Raw genomic sequence first — 23,170 nt, forward strand, 5'->3', positions numbered from 1 at the left:
GGGACTGGTCTACTCTAGGTAACGCTACCAAAGGGGCCCATTGGTCTGTAAAGAATTTAAGGTAAAAACAAAGACAATTAAAAGCTGGTCTTTTATCACCAGCATGTGATGGTGACTGTAAATGTCAGTGCTAAAATGTTCCTCCCTGAAGGGAAGGACCACTCCCATCCCTTCCTCCAACCCATTACACACCTGTATCCCACTGCTAATAAACAAAGGACTCTTCTTTAATTTTCTTTGGATTGGTGTGGTAGTTTTTAGCTGTATGACTCAAATGTGGCGAGAGCCGACTAAAGGAAAACGTGGGAGATTTGGTAAAAGTGAATAAGACCTTCAAGTTCCCATCCCAGGCTAATAGTATTATTTCTGTGACGGAGTGAGGTTTTGCTCATTTTTCACATTTGCTTCTAGTTTTCAGAGCTACTGGAATTCTGTAAACACTACAATTAATTGGTGAGAATCCAGGAGATGAAGAAAGAAATGTTCAATAATTTCACGAAGGCTTGAGGGATATGGCTGAAATAAAACAGAAACTCAAGTCGTCCTTGCCTATCTTCTCAAGGAACCATAATAGTCATTTTATATATCAGTACTGATAATTTCCTTAGAATAAATATTCTGCCTAGAGAGGTAGGATTTACTTTTAATTTTAATCTTAAAATAAAAAAATGAAGTTCCTATGAAAATGAGCCTATGGCATTCAAGGGATATCGTCGTTTAGCCCAGAAACTTTGATCCCACAGTCTACCCGGGTCATGTCCTCTAAAACCTGATTCTTTAGCTTTCCCTTTGAATTGGCGACTTTCTCCATGCCCTTTCAGTGAATTTTCTTTTTACTTAATTTATCCATAGTTAGTACGTGTGGTTTGTTACCAAACCCCCTACTTGATATATGTACATATATTACAGTTGCGTTGAATCTTTAGAACAACTTTACTGGTGAGGTGAAAAGCTGATTCTCAGATATTAAAGTAACTTCTTCTTGGTTGTATAAATAGTTAATGGCAAAACTGAAATACAAATTTGGATTTGTTAGAAGTTATACATTTCTATCATGTTACTATAAAAGCTTAGAAGTTTCTTCTCCAGGGCCACATGTTCTCTGACTCTAAGAGATACTAACCAGAGACTCCTTGCAGTTCCATTCGCTATAACCATCCTCCCACTCATTTACTTAACGAGTATCTGAATCCAGTTTACTCTTGGACAACACGGGTTTATGCTGGGATTTTTTTCAATAAATACTGTAAATGTATTTTCTTTTTGATTTTCTTAATGACATTTCCTTTTTTCCGGCTTACTTTTATTGTAAGAATACAGTATAAAATATATATAACATACAAAATACATGTTAATCAACTATTTATGTTTTTGGTAAGGCTTCTGGTCTGCAGTAGGCTATTAGTAGTTAAGATTTTGGGGAGTCGAAAGTTAAACACAGATCTTTGACTGGGCAGAGAGGTCAGCATGCCAACCCCCACATTGTTTAAGGGTCAACCGTGTATAATATGGGCAAGGTGTGGCACTAAGAATGGAACACAAAGCTGGTTTAGCCAGTCACTTCCACTGGGTTGCTCACATTCCTCTGAAATGCTGATTGTTCAGTTATAGACTTAAATAGTATTGGAATCAGTTAAATTTAAGGAATATGGAAAAATTAAATATACTATATATAACTGTCATATATAATTATATATAATATAAAGCCAGATGGTAAACACAGGATAAGAATAATTCAGCTCATTAAATTAGAAAGTTTTGACTCAATTTAAGCCTTCAGTGGGAGTATTTCTTCAGGGAAATGACTTCTAGAGATACATAGAGAGAGAATAGTTTTAATTCCAGTCTTTAAAAAAAAGAATGATGAAGTAATCTAATTTCCCAAATTCCAATCCTTGGCATACCACCCTTAAGATTTCTGCCTGTATCTGCATATCAGCTAGTATATTCTTTAAATCAATTTTTATTTATTACTTTAAAATATTTTAAAGAAAGCTTTACATTTCTACTTTTAATGAAAAACTGATAACATAAATAGAAATTAACTATGAAATAAATACAGCGAAAAAAGTTAACAAATTTTATCTAGATACCACTGCAGTGAAGCTCTGAGCCTGAAGCTAGATCTGCTCCTGGCTGCAAAGGAAGATTAGCAACTGTTCAGCAGGTGTTAAAGACCCATGAGTTCCACACTAATTTTTCTCCTGGAAATAATCAGAAGGATGGAAAGAGAGCCTGAATGGAAGTAGTTTTCTCATTACATGATTCAGTGCTATTTAATATTGTGTTCGTGTCCCACCAAACTACCTCTTGCAAACCATAGTGTTGTGTGTTCCACAGTGAGTCAGGAGAAAATGAATGTATTATGAATGGAGAGAATAGATGAAATCAGCTTCTAAGTCTATATCTGGCATTTTTATTCATTCACCCATCAACTAACATGTATTAAATACCTTCTATGTGTCAGTCATTGTGCTAAGAGCTGGGGATCCAATGGCAAGACCCTCACTTCAAGGAGATGGTAAATGAGGTAAAAATGAAGATAATTAAAATACACAAACCCAATAAATGCTAAGTGCTAGACTCACAGGGAGAGAGGTCATTTTCAAATCTTAAGAGGCCACCCAATCTTTCAAGATTTCTAGAAGGCTTATTATTGTCCATTATGAGCTGTCAGTAATTTCTCATTTTCTTTGGTGAGCACCAGTTGAAAAATAGCTATCACATAAGGAAGGGAAACTGGAAGGGACTTGAATAAAAGAGAAAAGCAAAGTGTGCTGTGATATGGAAAGAATAAAGCGAGCATCAGAAAGAACATGAGAGATTGGTCTAATCCCTTCCTTTTCTAGGAAAAAGAGGTCAATTCCTTAGAATTAGTGGCTAAACTGAGATTTAAACTGGATCTCTAGAAATCCAGTCCAATATTCTTTGTACTGTATGACATAAAAAAAAAAAAAAACAAATTTTGAGAGTTAAGCATAGTTACATTTGTTCCCAAAAGATAATATGGAGCATTTTCAGTAAATAAGTACCCCCCTCCCAAAGTAAGTTAAATGGAGATTCTTATAAAATAGAAAGCATGATTATCACATTTTAAGAAAGGCTGAAAGATGAGACCTTTGAAGACAAATATAATGCATATTATGGCAACTAAGTTAAACTATTAGATAAGCCCTATTAAAATACGTTTATCGAGAAACACTTATTGTAAGATTAGCATAAAAATATGAATAGTTTACTATGGTTATCAAAACAGCTTTAAAGCTGATCAGCGTAGAGTTTCCTTTATAGAGCTATAGTTTTATCCTGCAGAAAAAAAACTTATACTTTCTCTAAGTTCTTTGGTATCACTACATTGAGAAAACTTTGAAACAAGAGGCAAGGGAAAGACCTGGAATGATTTCTAGTCATTCCTGGCCTCTGTGAAGAAGTAACTTAGTTTATTGCCTCTTTCTTCTTGATACGGGACATATACATTTTAAAAACTAGGTGGTTTTGAAACTAAGTATAAAGGAATTTACAGTATTCTCCAATTTGCAAGGTTGATAATCATTGGAGCACACTGGTGAAGTTGAGAAAAGCCAAAAACACTATTTTAAAAAATTTCACCCATAGACTATCAGTAGGATTACCCTGGGCATGGGGCTTGGGAATGGAGGACAGTAGTTTTGGTCACATGTGTACGTTATAAAATTCTACTACATAAGATTCTTCGGTAGCTCTGGATCTGGACCATTATTTTAGCTTTATTGTCTCTGTATTTATTCCTGTTCTTATCTAGTAAATATTGTTTTACATTCATTCTAAACTTATTTTTTATCCAGAATCAACCTTTCCATAACCAATGGCACACTTTATTAAAGTATGTTGTTCAAATTCAGTTGTTTTAAAGATTTTCCTAAAGAATCCTAAAGATATTACATTGAAAATGAAAAATGTATATCATCTTGCTATCTAAATTCTTGAAATTAAACCATTTAAGTGGCTGACCCAGCTTGCAATTACATGCTAAGCCAAACGCTTTGATCCTCTTATGAGAATGAAAACTAATAAAATATAATATACCTGTGAAGCTTGAGAGTGACAGTTCCATACACAGTAGCAAAACCGAGAAGACGGACCCATCTTAGAAGAATACAGCGAAATGTGCTTGGCTCAAAGTACAAAATAACAACCTGTGGGATGAGAAGACAAAGAAAGAGACCTTCAGGATCAACTGATGACCCACAGACTAAAATCAATAGTTCATAATCTGATGTTTAATATACCTAAATTTGACATAAGCACACATCCATTTGATTAAAATTTTTAAATATTATTTTGATCACTCATTATCCAAATCAGAGAACTATAGAGTCCCTATTGCTTTCAAATCAAATCTGAATTCTTTAATTCTAACTTTCAGGAATTTCTATCAATTATCTCTAAGTCTTTGGTATATATAAACTTCACTGTCTTTACTCCCCAAGATGGGCCAGCCAGGCTAGCTTCCATTGCCTTTCATCTGGAACCTTTCCATATTCCTGCCTCTACACTTCTAGCAACATCTACTCCTTGTCTAAAATAGCCCTGAGAGGACTATCTGGTACTGTACAAACCCCCAAGTCAATCTACCACTCCACATTTATTACTTCACTTAGTACTTGGCTCATTTACTTCACTAACTCCTTGTTTCTCACTCCAGAGTTTTCATTCCACAAACGGTAATTAAGCATTTACCATGAGCCTGGCACTATACTAGATGCTGTGGATACCTTTGTAAGAAAGGGATGAGAGACATGTAAACAAGAAACTGCATTAAAGAAGCATAGAGGCTGTGATAAACATTTGTGCAGGTTCAGTGGAACACAAAGGAACATGTGGTCAATTCCGGAGGAATGGTCAAAAGGTATGTGCGAGGCTCTGTACGTACTACCTTTCAAATGATATTGTGTGGTGTGGAGAAAGCCCTCATGCAACAGGAGTTGGTTTGGCCCTGGGTGAGGAGTCTGATACAGTGCCACAGGATTAATGCTGTTAAAAATGCAGACCTATACTCTTCTGCTTGGAGTAGCTGGCCTGAAGTGATTCTGCTGAAAGCAAGGTCATCATAACAGAAAAATACACCTACTCCTAAAATTCAGAGTGTTATTTTGGCTTTTCATCCCAAAGATGTGAGTATTGGGAAACATAAAGCATTGTAGTGTTATTTTGGCATTTCATCCCCAAAATGTGAGTCTGGGGAAAAATGAAGCACAGTAGGGGGACATCAGGGCTGATAATTCCTTGCTGATGTTTTACAAATGGAGCCCCATTCTCCAGCAGTATCAAGAATGACATTACCTAAAACTCTATGCTGGCATCTCTCAAATATTTCTACAATATAAAGATATGAAACTAGGTATTGACAATATCATTAGGATCAAATTCTCAAAGAGTAGAGAAAAAGACTGGACAAAGTCTCAAGGAGAAATGAAAAGAAGGTAAAAATAGGAGTGGACAGGAAATAATCTTATTTTGTGTATATATAGTATGTCTTTAATTTTCTAATTCATTAGGTCTATGCTGAAGATATAGATTAAGATTCGATTTTAGAACTTAATGTACCAGAAAATTGTTTGGATTCATCCCAAAATTGATATCAAAAAACTTTCTTTTATTGACTATTTTCACAAAACAAGTTGAAATTCTATAAATTTGTATTCTAATATGTATTAATATATTTTGGATGCAGTTCTTTGTGCAAGACTCCAATAGTAATTATGAGTTCTGCAAAGTGAACTGTGTAGTTTACTAAGGTATCTGAGCTGAAGGAAGACAGGAAAACTTAGGGGAAAAAAACAAATGGAGGAAACTTGAAGATTATGGGATTAGGGGAGCATATGTGTTTTTTCTCATGGCAGAAAGCAAAATGACAGATTAGAAACTAGAAAGAGACCTAAAGTCTAGAACTGGAAATGACATTAGAGATTATTCTAGCACAGTAGATGCCTTGGGGCTGCAAAATTCTGTGACTTATTGCAGAGTTTCCTATTGCACACCAAGTGGGGACGGTGAACAACTGTAACACAGAAGTCAGCATACTTGTTTTTATTTTGAAGAAAGAACTGCTCTTGAACTGTTTAGAAACTACTGATATAGCTTCAAACTTTTATTTTACAGAGGAGGAATTTGAGGACTTGTTACTGTGAATAAAAGATTGAGTAAGTCAGAAATGAATGAATAATAGTCATTATTTTTCAGCACACAGGGACAAGGTGTAAGTTTAAAAATTAATAAAAAATTCCAGTGAACTTAATAAAATATATTATTATTATTATAAACAGTTCAGTAAATAGTAAAGTAAAACTCCTAATTTTGCAGTGTGGTGGTGAACTCAGGTTCTGAATCCAGTCTCCCTGGATTCCAGTCCTGGCTCTATACTTTATTAGTTGTGTGACTTTGCCAAATTACTTAATATCACCTAGCTATGCCTCAGTTTTCCTATTTGTAAAATGAACACAACAATAATACTTCCAGATGGGACTGTTTTGAAATTTAAATGCAATCAACACAGTGCCTGGTACAATGAGTATTCAATAAGTATTGGCTAATATTATTAGAAAAGCTGATTTATGTATGCTTTATTCTAAGTTACCATTCTCATTGCAGTGTAATTACATGTCATCATTGCAATAAATTCTGATTATTCCAGCACTCCTTTTGAGTTTTCATACTCACTTTTTGACTGTATACTTTTTCTATCTTATATATTATAGTTATCTATATGAGTATCTCCCTGAATCACAATCAGAGAAGGCATGCTTCTGCGTATATTCTGTGTGCTTTACACACAGAAAATTTATATATTAAATATTTGCTCAATAATCTATTTTAGCTAGTTTAATAAAGAAAATGTTACCTTCAAAATAAACTATTTGAAAAGTCCAATTAGTGTTCACTAATATTGTGATTTTAATTCACACAGTCACTATTTGTTTTATCTGGATGAGGTAGTAAGGGATTTAGAAGCCATAAAAATAAATCAGATATAAATTTTGTCTTCAAGTTATAATTTAGAAAAGTGAATATAAATATTTATGATATTATTTACAATACAAATAATATGATCATACCAGATATTTACATAGCACTATTGCTAGACACTAAATTAAATGTTTTTGCACTATTTATTCATCTAATCCTCACAATATCTTATGAAGTAGGGACTTTTATTTTAAAGAAGAGGAATGAGGCACAGAATATTTAAGTGATATGTTCAGGGTCACACAGCTGGGCAGTGTTAGAGCGAGGGTTTGAATCTAGGCAGTTTGGTTCCAGAGTCCATGCTCATAAGGGTTACATTTTCTTTCCTCTCTAAATAGTTCTGTTATGTAGGAGAGGTGGCAAATGCTATCACACTGTGATTCTCAACAAATTGAGAGAGAAAAGGAAACTTACTCTCAGTGGAAACAAGGGAAGTTATCCTGAGAAGGTGGATATCTGGGCTAGGCTATGGAGGAGGAGCAGGTTTAAGTATGTAAGAAAGGGGGAAGGGGAGGGAGCCTCAGACAAAGGCACAGCTTGGGAAAGCTTTGGAGTGTGAAGTGTATGGTTATATCTGGGAGGACATAAAGGGGAGTACTAAAAATCAAGCTTTAAAATAGAGGTGGGGTCAGATCATTGTAAGCTTTGAACAACAGGATGAGGAATTCAGGTCATATTCCATGAGCAGACATGCCTTTAAAGTTCTTTGAGTCGAGATCAGAACTGTGTTTCAGGGGTTATTAATCTGGCAGTGTCATGCAAGAGGGTTGGTTGGCTATGGAGGGGAAGATACTGATGGTGCGATAAGTTCAAGGGAGGGGACCCTGAAATAAAGCTGCAGGAAAAAGTTAAAGAAGGATGTAACTAATGTAGTGAAAATGGTAATCCAGTCATTCATGGCAAGAGAGGAAAGAAGATGTTGAATCAAGAAAATTGGGCAAATGATTATTTGTTGAGGCAAAAGAGAATAAATAAAATGTCAAAGATAATGTGAAGGTTTTAAGCCTGGGAAACTGGGAGGATGATTGTGTTTCAAAAGAAACAAATAAAAGAAGAAGATGCATAAGTCCGGGGAAAATTATGTTATCTCTGCTTAGCGACTCCCCATCTCCTCATCTTTGATGTTTCACTAGGCTCAGGGTTCACATCCACGACTTGCATGTTATTTACTTGTATTAAATTCTGAGCTTTCCTTCATCACACTCATCAACTCTATTTTGGTACAATTATTTCTGTAATTCAATGGTTGAATGTGTTTTACAAGCTGGTTTGTAAACTGCATGAGGACAAAGATTTTGACTATCTTATTTACAACTGTATGCCTATTCCCTAGTACTGTACCTGGAAACAGTAGGTAACCAATAAAAGCATGTGAAAGGAATGAGAAAAAAAGGCAGGGAGGGTGGGAAGAAAAGAGGAAGTGAGGAAGGATAGGAGACAGTAAGTTCATCTGTGGTTGCGAGTACAAGTTGTCTATATGACATCCAATCCAGATCTAGCTTTGTAGTAGTTAATACACTCTGTAATGAGAAAAAATAGGAGTAGGAAGTGTCAACATCTTCCAAATCCCAATACTTAATTTTTTAATTAAATATAATTTACATAAATGTAAGTTTAACAAACTGTTGTAAAATAAACACCCCTTCCCAAGTCCTAAGTTAATAACACATTTTATAATAGACATTGGTAAGAGAAGAAGTAGAGAAAAACTAAGCCGCTGAGCTGAAGAATTTATTAATGATGATATTAATACTAATAGTTCTCATTTTTATGTACCAATAGAAGCTACCCATGCTATCATTAGCTAAAAAATTTTTTGTGATGAAATGGGTGGATAATCTGTGAAGGTTTGGTTGCAATGACAGGAAGGCTTGAAAGACCATTTCCAAACAGCAAGGCTTTTTAAAAAACACAACACCTAGAATATTCCACCACTAAGATCAGCTGACTTTTATAAGCATCTGATAACTATGCTAGATATGTTACTTATATTTAGGGCCCAAGATATACTTATTATCCCTATTTTAAATGTAAAGGACTGAACTTTAATGGGGTTAAGTAATTTGCCCATGGTTATCAAAATAGTAAGTTTGTAAACCAGAACCCATAAAACATTCCTTTACTGGAAGAACTGCCTATGGTACATTTTCAAAGTATATATTTCAAGAGAAGAGTTTCTCCATTTTCTTTCCGATACTAAAGGCTAATGCTAGATATAAAGGTATTTTATTTAACACGTGAGAAGCAGGATGCCAGTGTACCACTTCTGTCGTTAAGTAACCTATAGACTAAAGAGCATGCGTAACTGCTGGATGAATGAGCACAGGATATAAGTTGTAGATAGATCTAGGAGGGCAGAGTGAGAGAGAAAGAGACTCATTGAGAGTCAGCAAGAGAAAGTGTGTCATATCAAAACCACCAATTTTCTTTTATCTTTAACATTCCTTTTGGGACATCACTGTAATTTGCCTAAAGGTTTGCTTCCTCTTTCTCACTGAGAGTAAGGCTCCAGCCAGAAGGTCTAGGGTAGGTGTAACCCTATGTATGCTTTAAAGACTTGGTTCTTCAATCCTGGAAGTTTTTTCAGATGCTTACAATATTCAGTCAGCTGATCTCTGTGGTGGAATACTCTAGGCATTGTGTTGTTAAAGAACATTGCTGTTTTGGAAATAGTTTTCTAAGCCTTCCCTTCATTGCAAACAAATATGCACAGATTATCCATCTATTTCACCAAATGTAAATTTTTTAGCTAATTTCGAAGTCATCTTGATTGCTTGGACTCTTTGGATACTGAACACAGCTAATGGGGAAGAAAACAGGACCATAAGAGTAAAGAATACCGGGCTTTTCAAATATGCACAAAATAGAAGAACATTTTTAAATAGAATAACTTTCATTTGTAAATACAGACTCAACACCAGAGATAGAAAATTGACCTCTACTACATCTACTTGCAGTACAAGCCCAGTGATTTCAGAAGAGGATCGCTTAGGAGGTAAAACAATCAGAAGCCGGCACAACCCAGTGCTGTTCCCAACACTCTGACAATAAACGGTGTGAGGCTCTTGTTTCAGGCCTGGTATTTCGAGGATGTGCATAACAATTTTCTACCAGTGTTGGAAGCAGCAGTTCTGCTTTCTTAATTGACTCGCCAAGTGTTATTTGCTGCAGTTCAGTAAAAATGGCTGTGAAATGAATAAAGCACTTTTATAGGCGAATGAGGTGCTACATGCTTTGGGGTTTCTGCTAGTAGGTGTGTGAACAGTTTTATTTATAGAAAAAGATTACTGGGTGATGGGAACACAGATGTCAGTGACAAGACTTTTGTCACTGAAGTTGTCCTTTCATAAGGATTTGAAGGACTTCTGGGGCTTTAAGGGCCCTCTCTGCCACATCTATGATACCCTTCTGCTTCGTACAAGGAAGAGTCTCACGAGGCGAATATTTCCCAGGGCTGCTTGCCCTTCTCAAGCTTACTGTGCTCCTGACTGAGCAAGTAAAGAATGCAGCTGACATTTTATCTCAAGGAAGGATGGTCCACAAAGGCAACATCTGGAAGTTTCTCATATTAAAACCTAGTACTTAACTTACCTAGGTTTGCTATCTTTTGAAGTACGAGGCTGGAAGTGAATCATTTGGGCAGAACTATGTATATTAAAGCACTTTTATACAGGATTTGCTTGAAAGATAAGTAGATTCAAAGTCTTTGGGTATGATCTAAAATTATTATTTCTATATTTGACGAGATATATGATTTCATACACAGGAAATATTTAGGATGAAAATGCATGTTCTATAAATATTTAACTAATGATCTAAAGTTGAATTCAAACTACAGAAAAATAAAAAATACTTAATGTAACTTTACATTTATGCAATGACCACACATGAAAGGGGCAATGATTGAGATTACATCTTTATACGATCATGGTCTAGAACTTACTACTTTGCACTTGGCTTCTATTACTCCTAAGAAACAAAAAAGGAATAAATTAATAGACTAAAAATATAAAACGTATACATAACTTAAAAATTTATCATACATAAAAATAACATTTTTGGGCTACTGTGACAGCAGATGAGATATGCTTGACACAGCCCCTCTAAAATTCTCACACATATAAAATATAAAAAGAAAATACAAAAAGAAATCAATAGGGTTACAGCTCTAAAAACTAAAGGCAAAGATGACAAGATCCCAAAGTCTTAGTGGTGATCTACTCACTGCTTGGTAGATGGTACCAAACTAGCTTTTTAAATACAACAGCATACACCTCATCCTCTGAACCAGAATAAGACCTGAAAGGCCAACAAGGAAAGATTTTCATTCATGCTCCTTGTCAGGGTCTAACCCTGAGACCAAAGGCTTTTACTAAACAAATTTAAAAATCTTTTGTAAGTCACCATTAAAAACAACAATAACAACAACAACAACAATAACAAAGACTAAAAAAAAAAAAAAAAAAAAAAAAAAAAGGAAAGAAAAAAAATCTTTGGCTGTGTCCTGACTGTGCAGGACCTGTTTCTTCTATTTCTTCATCAACCAGTCCCAGAGCCTTCTCATCCATTACTCCCCTTCCCCCACCAGCTCCTCTCTCCTCTATCCACTCATCCACTCGCAGATTAGACCTCCCAGGATGCCACACTCAGAGTCATGATGCTCAGCTGCGTAAGGAAGAGCACAGCCAGGTGCAGGGAAGAGCACTGAGAGAGAGCATGATGCTCGGGAGTGTAGGGAGCCTCCCCAGTCTCAGCTTCCTCATCTCTCCACAAGAAAAGGCACTTGTGGAAACACCTATCCTAACACATAATAACCACAGAAACAAATGACTATTTTTGTCTTAAATTTTTACAGCCTCAGTTTACGTGTTCAAAAAAAATAATGTTTTGGTCAAGGATAAATATGGTGCATGACTTATGATAAATTATACCATCCTTAACAATCATGCTTGAAGGTATTAATGAATATGGAAAAGTTCTCAGGATTTATGTTAAAGTGAAAAAACAAGCAGCACATAAAATATATATACTGTTTACAGTGGGATATTGGTTATGCTTAAAATATATTTGTATATATGAATATATATGCATATGTACACACACATAAATGAAAGTATACCTATTCCTTGCTTATTACTTTTAATTTAACACCCTTAACTTATTCCAGAAAACAGGGTAGGAAGGGGCTATGCATAAAAACCAATGGGAAAAATGTATTGCATTGTTTATTCCTATTAAGAAGTCCACTCCAAAATGATGTTTTCTATAACTATCAAAAAAAGCAAACAAAAACAAAGGAATAAAAATATCTGAAACTATGATTCTGCTTCCTATTTTCTCTCCCAATGTTCTTGTGAGCAAACTGCATCTTTCTCTGATAGAAAAACACACACTAGTGAGCAGAGTGGTGAGATTATGACCAAAAGATTCATGTTGACATTTTGGGGGGGGTTTGTTTTATTGTTATGAAAAAGTTTATACTTTCTAAAATAAGCACCTTATGTATTAAGCAAGTGTTGATTTTGAATAAATATAAATATATGTGTGTAGATGTCTATATTTATATATATATCACAAAACTAAACAGTGTTGACAGTGATTCTCTGGTTTTAGTATTATTTTCTATAATTAGAAAAAGGTTAATTTAAATAAGAAACTAATATTTGTCACAGGAGCTCAATAAATGGTAAAACAGTAGGGGCTGTCTCAGTATAATCCATGCAGATAATGGGAGCATAACGCTAACCTTCTGAGTCCTCTCCTAAAATGTGACTATAAGAAAGTTGTAGTTTATCTATGTTCTAATAAATTGTCAGATAGGTAAAAAGTATATCTTTTGAGAAATGGACAGGTTCAGAAACAAGTGAGCTCTGAATATGATCTGATTCAGTTTTTTTAAAAGATAATAGACAAAAATAGTACAAGAGGTGGCAAACAGAGTAGAATAAAAGACCATCAGAAACTGAGAGACTTAATTCAAAATACAAAACATTTGTAACATGTATCTCAGAAATATTTGCTGTGATTGCCAGCAGAATGAAATACCTGGTTTAGAGCTAAATAAACACACAAACATGCACATAATCACACACATGAAATGAAATCATTAGCTTTAGAAAAAATATATATGACAGGAGAAGAGATTTAATAAGACAAAAAAATTAAAAAGAAATGTAAAAGTTTCATTTGTAAAATAGTGCAAATATATGAGTTCTCTACCAGTCAGACAGAGGGGCCCTGCAGCCTAGTGCGATGGGTAAAACAAGGGATTTAGAGTTAGCTGCCCTAAAGGCCAGTCTGGGCTCTACCACTAATTAGACATGTTACTTCGGACAAATTCCTTAAGTTCTGTGGACCTCAGTTTCCTCAACAGTTTAATGAAGGTAATGCACAATCTTATAGTATTTATGAAAGCATTTAATAAACCATAGATAGAGAAATTCATTTTATTATTAACATTTGAGAATTATGTTTTATATTTGTTACATTTATATCATCAATTTGTTTAGTCCTCTTGTACATGTATCTTCAAATAGCAACAGAAAAGAACCTTCTGTGAAGTCAAGAATGGAGTATATAGGGAAAGGGAAAAAAACAAAGCACACTGAATGTCCTTAAAGTAGTTGCAGAGCTATTAGCATGATGGGTAAAAACAGGGGAAGCCATATTTATTAGTTATCTATTGCTATATAACAATAACCACAAACCTGGTGGCTTAAAACAACAGATATCTATTATGTCATGATATCTGTGGGTCAGCAATCTAGGCATTGCCAGTCTTAGGGTCTTTCACGATACTACAATCAAAGTATTGATTGGGGATGGGGTCTTATCTGTAGGCTCCACTGGGAAAGCTCATGTGGTTGTTGGCAGGATTCGGTTCCTTGAGGACCAGCGGAACCGAGGCCCTCAGTCCTTGCTGGCTGTTGGTTAGAGGCCGCTCTCAGTTCCTTGTCATGTGGGCCTCTACAACATAGTAACTTGCTTCATCAAAGCCAGCAAGAGCGAGTCCACTAGCAAGAAGGAAGTCATCTTTTGCAATCTCACCATGGAAGTGACATTCGATGTTGATATATTTTATTGATTAGAAACAGGTTAGTCAAGAGGAAGGGATTAGATAGGCTGTGAATATCAGGAGGTAGGTGTCATTGAGGCCACCTTTGAAGCTATCTACCCCAAAGAAAGCCCTGCTTTTAGGTAATCAGAGGAGAGTAAAGAATAAAAAGCCATTAAATATCCAGGGCATGGATTTAGAGAAAGGATAGTACAAAAATAATTTTAAAGGAAAAATTTTTTAAAGATGAAAAGAGAAGCATTCTACCAAGGTTCCCTCTCTAATGGGGTTCAATTCACTACCAAGTCACAATTCTGGGATTGGTGCTCAGAGCTCATAACTAGAAACTATTGAGAAAAGACTTTTTTGGTTATAACACTTTTAACAAATGAATGAGAAAAATATGAAATGGTCATAATGGGTTAGGAGAAAAAATTTGAATCTTTTCAAGTACTTATGTCTATGTTTAAATTGTGAAAGAAAGAATGAAAACTTCAAGTAAAACCTGGCACATGGAACGTGTTTATGTCTGCTACTTCTGGAAACTCTAATTAAATGACTGTTACATACTCAAGGCCAAAGAGAGTATGAGTCGAATGACAACAGATGATTGGTAGCAACAAAATTCTGGAAGATGGAAAGCAGATGGCAATGTATAACCAGATGAAGAAGTTAAAGAAAGTGGAAATCTGCACCCGAGGAGAGAGAAGCCCCTCCGAGGTCTGTCTCATAATCTTTTTGGAGAGAGTCGGATAATAGCATCTAATGAGCACCTGTTATATTCTAATTATTTTTAAAGTGCCTACATGAAACAATTTACTTGTTCCTTGCAACAATCCTTTGAGATAGGCATTATTATTATCCCTACTTTACATATGAGGGGAATTGAGGCACAAGAAAGTTAAGGAATTTGTACAAGGCCACACACCTAGTAAGTAGCAGAGCTGGGATTTCAACCCAGCCCGAGTCTACAGCCCAAGCCTGTTATCACTATGCCTTACTGCCTGCCATTAGCCAGGAAGAACAGAGCAGTAAGGCATATCAGTGGACTTTGATGGAGCCCAGGGGTTCCCTGGTGCCCTAACACTTCAGCCAACTTGTTCAGTGCAGTTAACAAGGAGGGCGTAAACTGAAGAATGTTGTTTATATGATAAAAATAATTTTCAAGCAAAAAGAAATAAAAAATGTACCTAAAGAATGTGGTTAACAAATGGGAAAGTGAGTGCTAAAAAACAAAACTGCAATAATTCATGAAAGAAATTGTAAAAGAAAAGAGTGACAACCCATAGATTGAAGTACTGCATTAGAGAAGAGACACAGTCATAATCATGGAAAAACTGGAAGCCACAAACTGGTTCAGTGGTCTTCAGTTCTGACTAAATGTCAGAATCTCACATGGCGGACTTAAAACACAAAAACCAGGTTTCCCTTGTAGAAACTCTGGTTCAGTAGTTACAGGGTTCAGCCTGAAAATTCTGCCTTTTTTAATGTTCTACTGGTGATTTTAACCTAACAGGGGTTAAGAGCTGCTGATACTAGTTTACAGACCAGAAGGAAGCCACACATGGAGATGGTAAAGGCACAGCTCAGACCAAGACTAGGAAAGAGTGAGAAGCCGTCTGAGAACTAATAAAATTCAGTAAGAATTCTATTTTCAGAAAAATGTCCTACATATACATACATACAAAATATGCAAAGATGTATGTCCAAGAATATTCACTAGAGCATGGTTTTTGACAGCAAAAGCAATGACAACATTCTTGGCCCAGAGGGGCTGGCTTAAAATTGTACTTCATGTTACATCCATACAAAATGGAAAACCATGAAATTTAAAGTAATTAAGTGAATCTGATTTTGTTGCTGTAAAAACATCTTCAGGGGAAATTGTTTAATGAAAAGAGAGTTGAAGAACTGTATTAAAATATGATTCTATTTGTATACACATAAAAAAGGAATTTCTGGCTGCACACTCAATAGACTTTTAAGACTATTTACCTCTGGTGTTGGTGAATTGGGGATTGAGGACACAGAGAGAGAGAGGGAAATTTTTATTTTTTAACTTATATCCTTTTATACTAGTTGATTTTTTTTTTTTTTTTTTTTTTTACAATGAGAGTACATTACTTTCGTAATAAAGGAATAACGAAAATGCGTGAAAAGATTTCTGACTAATTCATTGTAATCACTATAAATGCCCGGCTCTTAAAATGGGGCATGAAGGATTGTTTCTAAGTACTGGGGATCAGAGAGCAAAAATGGAAAAGGTACCATATGTAGTATTTATGAGATGACATTAAATGGAGGTGGCAAGATCTTAAAAAAATGATCTAAGAGAAACTGGAGGATCTTATGAACCCCAAACCTCAATGAATAAACAAAGGGGCAACAGAGTTCACGGATAGAGTTGAAGTACAGCATTTGAGAAGAAAGGAGAAAAAAAGTGAAGAGATAATATATAGTATAATAAGGTGACTATAAGCAAAAGCTTTTTTTAGCCAAGAACAGAGTACACAAAAAACTTGATCGGTGCGCCATTTCCTGATCTGTAGGTGGCTCCTGTCCCTTGACAATGGCCCATCTGTTTACCTCAGCTTTGGGGGCTCATTCTTTTCACTCAGTCTTGCACAGACCATTCTTTGAAAACTGTCTTTCTGTTCAGATTCCAAATGTTCTTCTGAATTTGTTAATGAAAGTGTGTAGACCATACAAAACAATAGGTTCTATAAACCACAATTTAAACTAAAAGTCTGAAAAAGTGATTATTCAAGCTAAGGTCAGACCCGGGGCTCAGAACCAGCCTGTCAGTCATGTCTTACTCTGTGGCATCACTTCTGCTAGTACCATCTTTCAATACCCTGGGAAGAAATAAGCATATATTTCTTGAGACGTAGAGGAAAATAGGAGAAAATTACAGTATTTGGAGACCCAAGAGACTGCTCTGCTTCTCACTAAATGCATGCCCTTGAGATCACTCAGACCATCTCCTTCCTCATCTAGAAAGCTGAGTTAATAACCCCGTCTCTCCCTCCCACACAGAATAGGGAAAAAGCGTGTGAAAGCACAATGTCAACTAGAGTGGTATAATTATTTCTCCTATATTCCTTAAAGATTCACGCAAAATCCTTTGTATTTGTTTTACGTGAGCATTCGGGGATTCTACTTGACCCTTATAAATGCTCTTGCAAGGGCAAATTAACATAAACAATAACAAGTTCCTATGACGAAGGAACCACTCTGTCTGCCAATTTAGTCTGAGTTATTCACTGCCTCACTATAGGACACATTCTATTACTCAGTTCTAAATGAAGGGGCTGAAAATAATCTAAGTGTAACTATAGGTTACCTTAAAAGATCTTCAGAATTTGTCAGCAATAATAAGCAGATTTTCTCAACATATTTTTAATCCTCTTTCTATTCACGGTCCTGGAGTACTCTGTTGAACAACATAATCATTACCAATAATAAAAACCAACCTGTACGAGGGATTTTTACTGTTGATTACATAACATACTTGATTATCTCTTCTCCTGAAGTGAGATACACAAGAGGTTAAGTGACTTGCTCAAGATGACAGTCTAAACTTGTCAAAAGTGGAATTACTCTAAAGTGTCGACATTTTCAAAGAATGTTCCCTCTTTTTTTAATGAAAAATTGTTTGATTTCTACAAGTTGCATTTCCTTATTGGTAAAAGTCAAGTGCTTAATTGCCCCACAACCTAAGTATTTCAAAGTCAGTGTTCTTCAGATAATTACTCTTCTACATTTACACACAGACCTTCTTCCTTTAAAACTCCTGAAATACACTCCCCTTTCTCCACCCTCGTCTCTATAAGAACTGAACTCTAAGGTATTGCACGTGCACAAAACCGTCTTCCGGCAACTCCTGCCATCATCCTTTGCACCTCCATGCACTCTAACTTCACAGTTCCCCTAGCTCCTCCACATGGCTATCACCCAGATCACCTGGAAGGTCGGTATCACCTAGAAAAGTTGCCTTTTGGACCATATGCCACAGGCTCAAGACCATGAAAACAAAGGTGTTTCTAAGAATGCTACTTCCTTGCTACCTTGAGGACATCTTTATATCTGTGAATGAAAGGTACACTCCATATTTTGCTAGAGGTTTTCTATCCAAAATACAGATCTCATAATATACCACCCCAGCTTTACTCATATCAAAACTTTACTCATATCAAAACACGTTCCTCCTGTTTTTTTATTAGATAAAGTTTACATTGCTTATAATGGCATACAAATTCTCCTTCTTATAGGTCCTCACCATTCTTTAGTCCTCTCTTCCAATATTATCTAACATGTATCCATGTTCTAGCCACATGGAATTTTGCAGACCTAAACGAGCACAAACTTTCATTATTCTATGCCTGTATTTGTGCCATTAAACCTAGAATATTCTTTTCCCTTTTGCCCAGCAACCTCCCTACTTGTCATTCTTGAGAACAAATATTTACTTCTTTCTATAGCCTTTCCTGTGTTCCATAGGTAGTAGCTCCTTTCTCACGGAGCCTTCCGTGCATACCATTATTATGGAACATATTACATTGCACTACAATACCATTTTTATATATCTCTCTCCCCCTCTGGGCAGTATGTTCAATTTATGCTTACTGAATGAATGCAAGTGTTTTGCTTGTTTTTTTTCTTTTAGGGATCATCAGCTACAAATTCAGCTGCCCTCTTAGGTTTGAAAAAAAATGCACTAAGATAGAATCAGAATCATGAAAACAAATCAAAGTCACAAAGTAAAGGAGGAGCTCTTGGAATAACCTCTGGTTAAGAGTCACTGCATAAGATTTGCCACTATTTTCTCATAATGCAGGTACAAATAGAGTATGTTATAGATAGTGTAGTTTTAAAAGCTCCAGTAAAAAGATACATCATTTTAAAATATTTTTCTTTTTGTCATAATGCCTAAAACGCCTACCATTTGAATCATATTTTATACCTTCAAAAGATCCCTACTGAAATTTATCTGAAAGGATTAGAGTTATGACAATGACTGAAAGCCACTTAGGACAGAATAAGTTCTTAAAGGAATAGGTACAGGATGGGGATGTTTTGGTGGAAAGTAGAAGAAACTACTGAGGACATGGTCTACTGCTTAGATGGGGAAAGCCCAGTGAGACAGGCTCCAGGACGCCGGAGAAAGCTGGCACCGAGGCTGGAAAAGGGTTTGCTACTGATGCAGGAAGAGGTGCTGGAGAGGCAGAGGGAGACTGAGTTGGAGAGGAGTGGAGCCTCGGCCTGCTTCCTCTTGCTTCCTCTTAAGATGTCTTAATTCTCCGACAGTGTTGCCACATCAAAACGGCTCAATTTAAGCAACACCTTAAACAGAATTTTAGTATACATTTACTTTCTCAGCATGTGTGCTTATTTATCCAGACAACTCAAGAGCATTATTTATTTTATATATTTTTAATCTTTCCTGCTCACTGCTGACTCACTAGCAATTGAATGTTCTTGCTGTAGCATGCTGTCTGTGGGGAGAAGGGGCAAGGACACTTAGCTACAAAAGCTTCAAAAGGCTGTCAAGGTCTAGGCAGATGCTAAGTTCTGTGGATTCTACATTTGTAATAACATTTCATGACTATAGGTCTGTTTGGGCTGACCTTGAACTTCATAAAAAACGGAATAGTTAAGTGTATACTCCTTTGTGACACTGAATGACTATCACCTCCTTTGTGCAATAACCAGCTTAACATTGGCATTAGAGTACCCCCAGGTCTTGGGAAAATCTTTTGAATTTTTCAAAAGTTTTCCACATGTATATTCTCATTTTAGAAGCTACACAGTTACAGTTCCACTTTGGTCCAGAGGGAGACAGAGACCATTCCAGAGGTGTGAGGAGAGAATATGTACACAGATTCATGATTGCCACCCAACCTCCCAACTCTCCCCTACAAACTACCATGGGAAAGTGGGGAAGGTAGCTCTTTCTCTGGGTTGGCCTCCCATTTATATTATTGCAATAACTGATTAAAGACTTGACAATTACTTTCATTTTGGCTTGTTGCCTTAATGAGCTATTCTGACACCTAGCAGCTTCATTTTCTCCGGCTCAGCTCAGTTCTTGACAGGACTCTTTAATACAATTTTATCGCTTTATTTTGTGAACAGTTTTTAAAAATATAGAAATTGACTGAAAGTAACATAATCTTGCCGTTTGCACACTACATAGATTAATAAAAGTTTGTAGTTTTGTTATTAATTGCTCTGGGTTTTGAAATAAAACTTAAAACTTTACTCATATCAAGTAGAAGCTTCCTAACCCCACCCCCTTCCCATTGTCTCCTATCTTCTTCAGGGACAAGAGCTAAAATAAATCCGATGTACATACATCCAGGACATGTCTTTCTACTTTTGTTCCATTTATGTGTATCCATAAATAATATATAAGCTTATTTGGAGAGTTCTAAAATTTTTAAATTAAGTGATAAATTGTCTATTAGCCTTTGCATTTTATAGGTATGCCTTTATAGTGAATTAAATTAAACTGATCCAATTTCCATCAAGGCAAAGTTAAATCCAGATCTCTTTTCTAATCATTTATTTTCACCCAACTCTCATATCTCATTACTAAAGCCAAGGAGAATCTGATTAAAGTTAGGATTATCTTCAACAGGGTTACTGAAATAAGGAGGCTGTACTTCTGTTGGATGATCTTTCTTTATGTAAAATAAGCACATAATTTCTTTGAAAACAGGAACCAAATAGATTCCCAGAGCTCTTTAAAAGCAGGGGATCTGTTTCTACACCCGACCATGTCAGTCTCTGGCCTCCCACTTGGGGAGTAACAGGATTAAAAGGAACTAGTTGAAATTGCTCATTCGAATATTTAACACTTCTCTAAAACTGACAAGAAATTACAGAAGTGAAAATGCTGTCTTTACCTGCATAGTATAAAACTGAGACCCAAATGATTAACTGACTTGTGCAAAGTCACACAGTTAGTCAGCCAGGACTACACTCAAGTCTCCTGACTCCTAGTTTGTGCTCTTTACACTAATTACTGGTTACTACGCTGGGCTCTGTGGAGGCATCCCATGGGTCATTTGAAGGGGTCGGAAGAGGATATAAGTTATCTCTGGGCCTCCCTCTCTTTTCACCCAGGCTGCCTCATCTTTCAGTGACTGTTGCCATCTTCCCGTAGCCACTCTGTCTATGTAGGCTACAAAGAGTCCTTAAGTGCAAGCTGGCAACGATTTATATCTGAGCTACTATTTGTATGTTTTCTGCATTGCTTTCCCACCATCAGCACGATGCCATTAGTTTTGCCAAGTTCATTTGATGGAGTCTCAAAAATTCATTTAAACACTTAGATTCTATTGGGCCAAGTTACCAAGTAATATTATTACCATCTTCATATTCATTTACACATTATGAGAAAAGTAAAATATTTTGGTCTAGTTAAAAATGTAAAGCTGATACATAGTATCATCTTTGGAAGTAATTTATTAACTAAATGGAATACATATTTTTTTTATTTTCCTTTGGACTATTTGATCGATAATGGCACACTAGTAAACACCATTGGTTGTCTGTTCAAACAAAACTCCCTTCTTCATTACTGACAGAACACAGATGTCATTCAAACACCCACGTCTGTGGCATATTGTATTTCCCAAAGATGAGTACACTGATGTCTGTCCCACCCCACATGCTATTCTTACAAGTGATGTTTATATGCTTCCTGGAACCTTGTAACTGCTTTGTCCAAGAGTATATTGGAAGTGATGTCATAGAACTTTGAAGGTTGGGTCATAAAAGCTTACACTTGACTCTCTTTTTCTTGGGATGTTTGTCCTTGGAATACTGTCACCAGAAAGCCAGGCATCCACATGAGAAAGCAAGATGTAAATGTTCCAGCCACACCTCCAGCTGTTAGAGCCTCCCAGCCAACAGCAGGGCATCAATACTAGCTGTATGGGTATGAAAAAACTTCAGAAATTTAATCTTAAGTTGTTAAATTGTCTGGCTGAGGCTTCAGGCATCATGGAATAGACAGAAACCTTCTTGCTGAACCCTGTTAGAATTCTGATCCACGGTTTCCATAAGCATAATACGTGGTGGTTTTATGCCACTAAGCATTGAATTAGTTACGCAGCCATAGTAACTGGAACAACACTGCATAATAACATCCATGATATTCAGGAATACTGACTCTATACCCACCCCCAGGGGTGAACTCTAATTAAACTAAGCAAACTAAGCAAGGGGGTCTCAGTCAGGGGCAATCGTGCCCCCACTGACATTCAGAAATGTCTGAAGACATTTTTGGTTGTCACAACTGGGAAAGTGGTACTTCTGGCATCCAGGGAGTGGAGGCCAGGGATACTGCTAAACATCTTATGATGCATGGGATAGCCCCTCCCCACCTCCAACAAAGAATTACTTACCCAAAATATCAATGTTGTCAATGGTGAGAATCCCTGAACTAAGCCAACCAGATAGCCTTGTGTATACAGATATCACCAATTAGTAGCTACTTGTGAAAGAAATTCTGATAGGTGGAAGGAAAAAAGGCTCAGCATCTTATCAAAAGGGGATTAAATTCCTAGTATCTAATTCTAAATATTAAGATTATAGTTGGAGATCAAAAATGTCCATAAAAATACTAACTATACTCCCTTGTCTGATATAGGAATTCAAGTGAAAATTTATAGCTGTGATAATCCTTTCTGTTTTTCTATTCCCTTAAAAAACAAACAAACAAACAAACAAACAAAAAACTATCCTTATAAAACTTTTGTAATGAAGAAGACTAATTTAAAGAAACTTGTACATTAGAAATTATGGCCACATTCTTTGGATGTGATTTTAATATTTTAGGGTTTTTTTTTCTATTTAAATCGGTTACTCTGGGTAATAATACTCAGATTGGAATCCCAGGTTTCTGAAAGTACAAATATTTGAATACTTTTGTTAGTCAAAGAGATTTGGAGTTTCCCTCTTTCCCCATTGGTATAAAGAGAAACTAAGTGATGACTCTGGTAGTTTTATCTTAAAATAGTGTTTAAGTGATTATTGTCATGTCAGATAACTGTTGCAATATAATTAGATAAAGTGTGAAGAGATTTTCTCTGATAAAGTATA

The 23,170-nt window shown here is 36.0% G+C and overlaps 1 protein-coding gene across 1 annotated transcript in view; it reads right to left on the reverse strand.

The window, feature by feature from the left end:
- GPR158 (G protein-coupled receptor 158) overlaps nt 1–23,170 on the reverse strand; it is a 341,897-nt gene that overhangs the window by 39,718 nt on the left and 279,009 nt on the right. Inside the window, exon 6 of the mRNA XM_011371016.1 lies at nt 4,066–4,175. Within this exon, the coding sequence (XP_011369318.1) occupies nt 4,066–4,175 (110 nt within the window). The remainder of the gene's footprint in view (nt 1–4,065; nt 4,176–23,170) is intronic.

Source organism: Pteropus vampyrus, unplaced genomic scaffold (genome assembly GCF_000151845.1).
Source record: "Pteropus vampyrus isolate Shadow unplaced genomic scaffold, Pvam_2.0 Scaffold180, whole genome shotgun sequence".
NCBI lineage: Eukaryota > Metazoa > Chordata > Mammalia > Chiroptera > Pteropodidae > Pteropus > Pteropus vampyrus.